Source organism: Camelina sativa, chromosome 4 (assembly GCF_000633955.1).
Source record: "Camelina sativa cultivar DH55 chromosome 4, Cs, whole genome shotgun sequence".
Lineage (NCBI taxonomy): Eukaryota > Viridiplantae > Streptophyta > Magnoliopsida > Brassicales > Brassicaceae > Camelina > Camelina sativa.
The window spans coordinates 13244613-13255162 of NC_025688.1; the positions used below are offsets into that span (position 1 = coordinate 13244613).

The following is a 10550-nucleotide window of genomic DNA, read 5'->3' on the forward strand; positions in this document are numbered from 1 at the left end:
AAAAAAAAAAAAAAAAAAAAAAAAAAAAAAAAAAAAAAATCCACAGTAAACTATAACACAGCGATCACAAAAACCCGAAAATCCCAGATATCTAAAACCCAAAATTCCATTTACAGATCTAACGAAAACAACGAGTAAAGGAATCGTAACCAGAAGATTTGTATACGAGACCCAAACACAAATCGAGAGGCTACAGATCGAAAGGTATATAAAAAAAAAATGAAATTTAGCTCACCATGGCTGGAAACAACACTAGTATCAAAGCAAATTCGTGCTTAAACAAGAAGGGGTGAAGAAAGAAGAAGATATTTTTTCTTCAGGCGGCTTGAATCGACAGAGAGAATACGGTCACCTTTTTTTTCTTTTCTTTTCTTGTCAATTTCTTTTCTCTCTTCCTTTCTTCAATTTTTATTCGGAAGTCCAAGTCCAACCATATTATTTGGTATGTATTTCATTAATATTATTGATCTTTTTAATGCAATACAATAATTAGATTTATCTTTTGAACTAAGTTTTTTTTTAGGTATTTCATTGAACTTTTTGTTAATAATTTTATTCTTAAATGTTTTAAAAATTATATAAATGACCGTATCCATTAACGACCGGTCCATAAACGATCATACCCACTTTTGACAATATTTTTATGGGCTGTCTATGGATGTCCATTGGACAACATACGACATATTTTGTAAAATGAGAAAAAAACACAAATATCCAAAAACATATTTGTGTTTTAATTTTTTCCCCAAATCGATTTTGACCTAAATTTTTAAGTAATATGGGCCGTCTAATATCCATATTGTCCGTCCAGTTTTATCTATGGGCAAAAGCTGATCAAGACTATTTAGATCCACTCCAAATATGAACTTGTCAATGACTGGTCTATAATAAATTGGACATAGCCAGATTATGGACAGCCGGCTCATTTTGACAGCTCTACTTAGATACTTGAATGACAAACCAAAAATTGTGACAAACCAAAAATTGTTACGTCATGTATCCAGTTTCAAAATTTGAATAAACTAGTTGGTTGTCATCTCGCTGATTAGATTTACAAAAGTTCCAACATAAATTAATGTTTTATTAGTAGTTTGTACTTTAATTTACAAGCTTTAAATTCAATTACTACTGGTCCCATTTATGAATGCTGATAGACTTTAGGAGCCAAAAAAAAATGTTACACATCACATTTGGTATGTGTGCATTATGTAAATGAAATTGGGATTTTTTTTCAAATGAACCAAAAAAAAAATTAAATTCCACTAAATTAAATCTTCCATATAGCCAAAATGAATATCTCTTGCCATTGAATATTTTTGCATATTTTGAAAAATCGAAATTAAATGAAAGGTGCCTCTTCGGTACCTCTCTAGGTTGGCTCCACTTTGACGCTCAACTTTCATTATAGCGGTGATGGGAAGCAGCCGAGAAGAACTAATCAAATACAGACACGTGGAGATTTCGGAGTTTGCTTTGTGCGACAGATATTTCCTACCGGAGCCTCACCGCTTATTATCTTTAAGCCCATTAACTAAATCAGGCCCAGATCACCTCAAGGGTCAAGGATTCTTCTACAAACAAGATTACAAACCATATCATAAATGGCATCTGTTCTTTTTAGTGTTGTGAACATGGGAACTAATGATCTCAGATCAATTCTGTAAACAAGTGTACATGATAACAGTGAGTCTCTCTTTGCCTAAATTACCCGCGGTCATGGGCTTTCTTACTGTTGGTATCCGTTGTCACTTCCTCTGCCTTCTTGGCAACTTCAACAAATATTAGTCTACCATCTACGATCTGAAACAAACGAAAGAACTAATTATAAACTTCAGTACATTTGTTAAGAAATCTCATCAACGTTATCATCATAATGAAAGGAACAAAATCTATATAGCTTCACCACCCTAATCGACATTTCTACACTGAGACTGTAAATAAATGGATATAGAGAGAGTCATCTATCACCAAAGAGTACTGACTAGTGATGTTTAAGACAGTAATATCCAAAGAAAACTATTTCAGGATATGTAAAATTTCATAACAGAACAAAAGTCAGTAGTAGTACATCAAACAACACAGCAACAAAAACATCAACTGAAAGTTCATATCCAAAGAACGAAGAAATGGCAAAAATGTTATTGTAGAAATGGAAAAAAAAAAGTCAATTGGGTTTTCTTCTTACCCTCCCATCTAAGCTTTTCAAAGCCTTTCGAGCATCATCTTCAGACTCAAATGTGATAAAGCCGAACCCTTTTGGTCTCTGCGTTTCTGGGTCTCTAATAAGCCGAGCTAACCAAAACCCAAAAACACAAGATATAAATCTAACTGAGCCTTCTTAAACATACTCGAGTTCGTGCTTATTATATATACCTTCTTTGATCTGACCAAACGGAGAAAACAATTGCCTCAGAGATTGATCTGTAGTGTAAGCTGATAACCCTGCACAAGATATAAATCTGATCAAACCGTAGCAAACTAAAACGAAAGAAGAATCTAAAATTTGAGATGGTGAGTAAACAATTATCATACTGCTTACGAAGAGTTGAGCTGAGATTCTCTTAGCCATCGTTGTTATTATCAGCTATATCCGAACTGTTTCGAGAAGAAGAAATCACTGCGAAACACTTTAGGTTAGACGCGAAACGGTGGCGTTTCGGTAAAAAACACAGATTCCGTTCGAAAACGACGACGTTCTCAATGAATCCAGATGCTAATTCGATACATTTTGCAGAGAGGATACAGAACAAAAAGATAATTTCAGAAGAAAGATTTAGTATTTGATTATAGAGAGTGATTGGATCTTAGTTTGATATTACATCGCAATAAGAAAACCCAAAAGATCACGAAACAGAAATCGAATTACACAAATTCTAATAGTCAAAACCCTAATTTTACAAACACCTTAAAAGACCAAGTCATCGATTCCAACAAGATAGATCCACACAATTCAAGAACTGGTGAATTTGGTAACAGCCTTGGTTCCTTCAGAAACAGCGTGTTTAGCGAGCTCACCAGGGAGAACAAGTCTCACAGCAGTCTGAATCTCCCGAGAAGTAATCGTAGGCTTCTTGTTGTACCTAGCGAGCTTAGACGACTCCGAAGCAAGCTTCTCGAAGATATCGTTGATGAAACTGTTCATAATCCCCATAGCTTTGCTCGAAATACCAATATCGGGATGAACTTGTTTCAGAACCTTGAAGATGTAGATCTTGTACGTCTCGACGCTCTTCTTCTTCATCTTCTTCTTCTTGTCGCCTCCAGCTCCGGCTTCTTTCGGGAGTTTCTTGCCGGCTTTTGGTTTCTTCTCCGCCGGTGCTTTCTCGGCTTTTGATTTCTCCTCCACTGGTTTCTTCTCTGCCGGCTTCTTCTCTGCGTTTGGAGCCATTCTTGAAACAAAGTATCAGAGAAAAGAAAAGTTTCGGAATTTAGAAAAGATAAAATTGTGAGATCAAGCTTTTTTTTTTTGTCGTGTGTCTTGTTTTGTTCAATCGATTCCATAGCTGATGTATATATACGAGTATGTATTAGATACTGATTGGTTAGTTCTGGTTTCACGAGGATTGATGACATGGACTCTCTTACGTACCGTTAGATTAGAACAAATGAACGGTTTAAAATACGCAGAATCAAAATTAATTACGAGTTTAACGAGAAAAATCGGCTTAATTGGACTCTACACTTATAACGGGCGTAAATGGGCTCTAACTATGTATCTATAATGGGCCTAATGGAACCCGTGGAAGTGATATAAGCGGAAACCCTAATTTTTGTTCCATCTTCTCTGTTCTTTAATCTGTTGAAGGCAAAGCGAGAGGCGACGTCGGAGGCGGCTGCTACTTAGGTGTCAGGTTAGTTAGTAATCGCCGGAATCTTCATCTCTCCTCAACTTCTATGAACTGCTCTATTGATTCTTTTGGAACTATCGTTTTATTAATTGTTTCTCTGGAGAATCTAGGTTTGAAGCTTTCGTTTTATGTCATTTTCAGAAGCCATGGTGTGTGTAGTGTTATGAAAATATCACTAAGCTTAAGATTTGTTGGTTTGTGATTTTGCAGTTTTTTTTGAATTTTTGAAAGAATGGTGAGAATCAGTGTGCTCAATGATGCTCTTAAGAGTATGTATAATGCTGAGAAGAGGGGAAAGAGGCAGGTCATGATCAGGCCTTCTTCTAAAGTGATCATCAAGTTCCTTATCGTCATGCAAAAGCACGGTATGTGTGATTTTTGCAGAGCTAGTAGTTATAACTCTGTCTTACTTTGCTTTCATTTGTGTGTACTGTTGTTTCCAAGTGTAATGATGATGCTTTGTGTTTTTGAATTTTGTAGGTTACATTGGCGAGTTTGAGTATGTTGATGACCACAGGTCTGGTAAGATTGTTGTTGAGCTTAATGGAAGGTTGAACAAGTGTGGAGTCATCAGTCCTCGTTTTGATGTTGGTGTTAAGGAGATTGAAGGATGGACTGCTCGTCTACTTCCTTCCAGACAGGTTAGTCTAAGACACTATAGCCTTTACTCTGTGTTTGTGGTACCGATCATTTATGGTTTAGAACATAAGATTCGACGTAATACTCTCATAGAACGTAATCGGGTGCCTCACTTTACTGTTCCTGTTAGTGAGTAATCGGGTGTTAAGTGACATCGCTAATAGAACGTAATCACTTTGCTGTTCCGGTTAGGGTGTAATCGAGTGTTAAGTGGCATTACTAATAGAACATAATCAGTTTGCTCACTGCTGTTCCTTTTAGGGTGTAATTAGGTGTTAAGTGGCATTACTTGTAGAACATAATCTTACTTCATCTTTCAATGTCACATCTTCATTGAACACATCTCTCTATGTGCAGTTTGGTTACATTGTTCTGACGACCTCAGCGGGAATCATGGATCACGAAGAAGCCAGGAGAAAGAATGTTGGTGGCAAAGTTCTTGGCTTCTTTTACTGAAGCAGCTTCTTGAGATCTATCTTATCGGGTTATATTTCGATTCTCCTTATGTGGAGGGAGTAGTAATTGGATTGTGACCTCAATGTTAAAAGTAGTAGCTTTTTGTATGTCGTTTTACTCAGATGCTTAAGAACTTTGGAGATGAGTAGACAAATTTATTTCAGTTTTTGAATTCGTTAGACTTGCGATTTATGAAAGCAAAATCAAATTTCTTGACTTATCGTTAAATGTGGCATTTACCCATTTTGGAGACGTGCTCTTCTTGTTTTGTTTTTCTTAAAACGTTTGGCTTTAGCTCTTTTCAATTTGAAAAGTTTCATTAAAATACAAATCTTCGAGCTGCTCAAATTCAGTAGAGATTTTAGAAGTAAGAAGAAATTTATACACGATTCTATTGCATGTGTTAAGAATTTTGAAGTGAACATTAGCTAATGAAATTTTTATTCTTTTAGAAAATTGCAATCATTCACAATACTTTCAAAGAAGACCCGATGATGTAAAAATTTCCCCCTTTTTTTTTTATTAATCAACCGATGTAAATTTTTCCTTTCTTGGATCAAAATTCTAACATTCTGACTTTATGCAAACTAGGATATATAGTTTGATAAAAACTATGTAATTCTGACTTTATGCAAACTAGGATATATATTATAAATATAACTAGGATTTAACCCGCGGCACACCGCAAGACAATATTTTTAATTTTAAAATTTTAAAATATATATTATATTTATTTGTTATTTTATTATTGTTTTATTAATTTTAAAAATATAAAATTTTACAGCTATTTGATATAAGTATTCAAAGTATAGGATTTTTGTAGTGTTTTCAAGGTTTTAACCCATGTGGTATATGTATAGTCTAGTAATACATTTATCTCCTCGTACACATCTAAAAGTGTTTTAAAAAAAANTCACTTAATTCCCTATATGGGATTAATGCCAATCCGTCTCACCAAAATCAAAATAAGTTTTTGCAAAAAAAATAATAATCAAAATAAGTTTTTGCGTAAAAGAATAATCAAAATAATCAAACATACCGTATAACTATGTCTTTTTTGACTGATGTGTGGATTTTCATTCTCTAAAATGATTAAAGCAACATAGTAAGATTCATGTGAATAATAAAAGAGAATAATGGAAATTATGTTTTTGTGTGATTCTTATAGTGCCAAGATCAGCTCCAGGGTTTCTGCAGTGTTGCTTGTGTATTGACGCCACAAGTGAAGGACTTTCACTTGCACCCTCCACGCCGTCTTGTAAGGGCGGAGATCTCTCAAAAAACCAAATGTTGCAGCCATTTCTCTTTTAGATATGAGGTTGTAGGTTTTGGTTGTAGATGTTTTGTATAGTTTTTGAAGTTGATATTTATATATCTAAATATGCTTGATGAGGAAGGAGTCTTTTATCGAGACCAATAAAAGCGAAATTTAATTGTATTCCGTTTTTAGTTGTTTATATTATTACCAAACAATATTCAGTTTCTAAATAAAATATATACTGAATTAAATGTATGTCTTCTTGCTAAAGNATATGAGGTTGTAGGTTTTGGTTGTAGATGTTTTGTATAGTTTTTGAAGTTGATATTTATATATCTAAATATGCTTGATGAGGAAGGAGTCTTTTATCGAGACCAATAAAAGCGAAATTAAATTGTATTCCGTTTTTAGTTGTTTATATTATTACCAAACAATATTCAGTTTCTAAATAAAATATATACTGAATTAAATGTATGTCTTCCTGCTAAGTTAAATATTTGTGAATATTGGTTTTCAAATCATTATAAAATTGGATTTTTGGTTTAGGAAATTTATTAATGTTAATATAATTATGGAGATTGTAAACTTTTGTTATGGAAAATCTGTTGTATGTCATTTAAATTTGAGAGATTCTAGCATCCATAAAATAGTTTTGGAGATTTAATGGGTTAAAACTTTAATGGGTAGAGTTGTTTTTGGAAAAATCAGAATGTATAGATGTTGTTAAGGTTTTATGGCAATAAATGTAACAAATGTTGGTCAATTTAAGAAAGTTTAGTTTTTGAGTTTCTCTGTAATGTTATTTATGGAATTGTTTTAGGGGTTAATGTTGTAAATAAAACAAATTAAATAACCAAAACTTCAAGGGCATAACACAAAATGTACTTCAAAAATAATAATATAGATTTTGATAAGTCAGTTTCATTATAAATATTTATTCTGACAAGTCAGTTTGTTTATAATGAAAGTTTATTGTCTCAAATGAATCTTTATTTTTTGGAAATATTTACGTTGATATAAATGTAATCTCGAAATACTACCAAGCGACCAAATATGAATCATTTAGTTTCATATGATGCTTGCTGATTTTGGAATTTTCAAAAATAAATGGGAAAAACTTTTACAAAATTACTGCATGAATATTTAGCTGACTATAAATAGGTTTTGGTTTTTAGTTTTTCAATTTTTATTTCGTTTCATTTTATATTTTAAATTTTACAAAAAAAAACGGTAATTAAATAAATATTTATATAAAAAAGGAATTCGCGACAAACATTTTATAAATTAATAAAAGCAGGTTTTAAAATTTTATGAAAGAAATAAAAGAATTGACAACATCTCTTAGAATTCATATGTTTTTAAAGAAACTACTTTTACCATAGTCATCTCGAAACAAACAAATACCTAATTAATAGAAATTTTGAGAAAGGTTTTTAATTTTTGGATTTTGAAATCCAAAAACAAAAGCGCGTCTGATATATCTATGATTTAGTTAGATTGTTATTTTTCTAGATTTAAGTCTGTACTCATCGTCGGAACGACGTTCTCCGTCTGAACGTTGTATTCTCGAGTATTATTAAAAAACAAAGGTATGTCTCACCGAATCCTAATTAACAAACAAAACAATCATTAAATCAACTCATTTTTCTAATACCAAAAATAATGAATTACTAGTAAAACCCAAAATAATAATAATAAAATATTGTATCTTTTTTTTTAAACATAAAAAAATCTTATTATAGTAAAAACTTGGACTCACTCACGAGAATTTCACATGTGAAAAATTTCTAATTAATTGAATCGAAATATGTGTTAATTAATCGATTCTAATGGGATTTAAAGAATGATTTGGGTGTGTAGGGTTAAGAGAATTAAAGACCGTAATCCATATTTTCCCAATTACATCTAACTAGGAGATATCTCGTGTTTAAAGCACAGGTCAACATTTAAAAAAAAATTATAATAATAAAAGTTATTGATATATTTTTTTAAAAAAATATTTTGTTTGAGATAATATTTATTTTTAATTATTCTGTAAATCTATTAGTCTATTTGAATACTAATTATTTTAAAATATTATAGTATTTTATTTTTGACATATTATTACAGTTTTATATTGTTTGTTTGTTTGTTATACTTGCATCATTATTTTGTAAAATATAAAAAAATAATTTTAATATTATAATTGTGAGCAAATAAAAATTAGGGTTTTGTGTAAAAAAATCATTCAATTAATTTTTTTTTTGCAAGAATACCCTCCAGATCAAATAAATGCAGGTCAATAATATGAAATCAAAAGTCACCCGTAATACAGCCCTCCACTATATCGATGACGTGACAGTTTAAAACTCTTGTTGTTTTCAGAACTGAAAAATGACAAAGCGTTGAGTTATATTTATTTTTAATTAAAAAATAAAGGAAAAAAAAATTCTTCTCTCTTCTTCGTTCTTCGTTTCTAAACCCCTGATCCAAAACAAATTGCAGAGGAGGCGTTAACATGTTCGCCGTTATCGGTTTATCATCTAAACCGCTTCATGTCGCGCTTAAGCAATCTGATAACCGGATTTAACTGACAATACAAAAATCTTAACCGATTGAGTTACGGTAAGGTTTACACAACCGTATCGTTAAAGTGTACTTTTCCATCAACCACCGTGAGAAACCCTAGAAACACCGGAGGTACTCTTCTCCTCCACGCAACCACTGGAGACGTAGATCGGAACATCACCGGTTCAATCCCCGTCCTTGTCGAAGCTCCAAACGCCGTCGATGTTGCTCTCTAGGACTCGAATCGTAAAGCAAAGTACGATTACCTCTACTGCGGGTCGTCTCTGCGGATCGCCGATGAAGATTTGGTTCAATGGGTATTATCATAACCAGTTCATAGTTGTGAATGATTGTTTGCATAAATTTTGGTTTTTGTTTGATTCGTTGTTTAGAAATTTAGAAATCTTGGTTTGATTGAGTTTTTGATTTGAATTTTTAGTAACCCAATTGTATTTTAGCACTTATAATTTGGGTTTGTGAATTAAGCATCTGATTAACATGTGGAAAGAGACCCAACGAAGAACGAAGAACGAAGAACGAAGAAGAATTTTTTTTTCCTTTATTTTTTAATTAAAAATAAATATAACTCAACGATTTGTCATTTTTCAGTTCTGAAAACAACAAGAGTTTTAAACTGCCACGTCATCGATACAGTGGAGGGCTGTATTGCGGGTGACTTTTGATTTCATAGTATTGACCTGCATTTATTTGATTTGGAGGGTATTCTTGCAAAAAAAAAATTAATTGAAGTGTTTTTTTGCACCAAACCTTAAAAACTATTAATTTATCATCTATTTAAATTTAGTTTTACCAACCGGCCTATGTGAAAATTAAAACACATATTTTTCATAGATTAGGTAATATATATTCGTTTTTAAAAATTTCAAATAACAACATATGTAGAAAAAATTTATGCATTTTATTATTCATAAGTATTATATGAAAATTCCAAACAATTTGTAAATAAAATAAAATAAAGATGATAGGAAAATCATAATTTGAAATCTTAACAAAATCTTTTGTATACTTGGATATAAAATCTTAGTTTTTAAAATTCTAATTGGTTTATATTTTTAAAAAATATATATTTACAAATTTTGTCCATAATTTATTAGAGAGAGAAAATGTTTTTATTTTTATTTTTTTAGATTTTTTAATATTTAATATGTGAATGTTTTTATTTTTTAATTAATTATATTTATTTAAATTAATTAATTAAGCTTAATTAAAAAAATTTAAAGTTTTGAAGGTTAGTTTCATTTTTGTACTTCTCAATTAATATAGTAGGATTACACAATGCTATTATAGTAAAGATCTCATATAGTTTCCTAAATTTTAGAAAAGCTTATGAAATCTAGGCTTTTAGCTGCTAAGTCGTAGTTAAAGAAAAAAAAGCACATTGCTATTTTTTTTTTTAGCTAAATAGTAAATATCATAAGTTGAAAGGTGTTACAGAGCATAAGGAAAATAAACCTTGCCAAAAAAAAGATAAAAAACAAGGACGCATATAGATACACATTCTCAAGAGAAACAAAGAAAAAAGATGGAGTACCTTAGCAGAGCTAGAGAGTCATAAGGTTCCTGAAATTTTTATACTTCCTCCTTGCTGAAATGGAGTTGATGATTAGACGATCAATATCCTTGAATATGGTGAGAGCTGGTACAACAATCTGATTGTGTAGGAGGTTGTTCCTTTGGCGCCAGATACTGTAGACTAGAGCATGAACTAGCAACAAGCGGAGGATTTGAGGGGAGGAAGGGTTATTAACCTTAGCCCAAGCCATAAGAGCTGACCAATCAGG

The 10550-nt window shown here is 31.7% G+C and overlaps 4 protein-coding genes across 4 annotated transcripts in view; 1 reads left to right on the plus strand and 3 right to left on the minus strand.

Moving 5' to 3' along the window:
* Positions 1-417, minus strand: part of LOC104780419 (actin-depolymerizing factor 1-like) — a 2087-nt gene extending 1670 nt beyond the window's left edge. The window contains exon 1 of the mRNA XM_010504913.1: positions 236-417. Within this exon, the coding sequence (XP_010503215.1) occupies positions 236-238 (3 nt within the window). The 5' untranslated portion in view covers positions 239-417. The remainder of the gene's footprint in view (positions 1-235) is intronic.
* On the minus strand, positions 1275-2685 carry LOC104780420 (cold-inducible RNA-binding protein-like). The gene is made up of 4 exons (XM_010504914.2): positions 2533-2685; positions 2374-2442; positions 2186-2292; positions 1275-1800 (listed from the first exon to the last, which is right to left on the minus strand). Exons 1-4 carry the CDS (start codon positions 2567-2569, stop codon positions 1705-1707), a joined length of 309 nt encoding a protein of 102 aa, XP_010503216.1. The 5' UTR covers positions 2570-2685; the 3' UTR covers positions 1275-1704.
* Positions 2759-3474, minus strand: LOC104780421 (histone H2B.7-like). Its single transcript, XM_010504916.1, has one exon. It carries the CDS (start codon positions 3386-3388, stop codon positions 2951-2953), a length of 438 nt encoding a protein of 145 aa, XP_010503218.1. The 5' UTR covers positions 3389-3474; the 3' UTR covers positions 2759-2950.
* Positions 3753-5122, plus strand: LOC104780422 (40S ribosomal protein S15a-1). Its single transcript, XM_010504917.2, has 4 exons — positions 3753-3851; positions 4059-4213; positions 4329-4489; positions 4845-5122. Exons 2-4 carry the CDS (start codon positions 4081-4083, stop codon positions 4941-4943), a joined length of 393 nt encoding a protein of 130 aa, XP_010503219.1. The 5' UTR covers positions 3753-3851; positions 4059-4080; the 3' UTR covers positions 4944-5122.

Coding starts and splice junctions, on each gene's coding strand:
- LOC104780422 (XM_010504917.2), top strand. CDS start 4,081: ATGGTGAGAATCAGTGTGCTCAATGATGCTCTTAAGAGTATGTATAAT. Junction 4,214..4,328: donor TATCGTCATGCAAAAGCACG/GTATGTGTGATT, acceptor TGAATTTTGTAG/GTTACATTGGCGAGTTTGAG. Junction 4,490..4,844: donor GTCTACTTCCTTCCAGACAG/GTTAGTCTAAGA, acceptor CTCTATGTGCAG/TTTGGTTACATTGTTCTGAC.
- LOC104780421 (XM_010504916.1), bottom strand. CDS start 3,388: ATGGCTCCAAACGCAGAGAAGAAGCCGGCAGAGAAGAAACCAGTGGAG.
- LOC104780420 (XM_010504914.2), bottom strand. CDS start 2,569: ATGGCTAAGAGAATCTCAGCTCAACTCTTCGTAAGCA. Junction 2,443..2,532: donor AGCTCAACTCTTCGTAAGCA/GTATGATAATTG, acceptor TATCTTGTGCAG/GGTTATCAGCTTACACTACA. Junction 2,293..2,373: donor GTTTGGTCAGATCAAAGAAG/GTATATATAATA, acceptor GGTTTTGGTTAG/CTCGGCTTATTAGAGACCCA.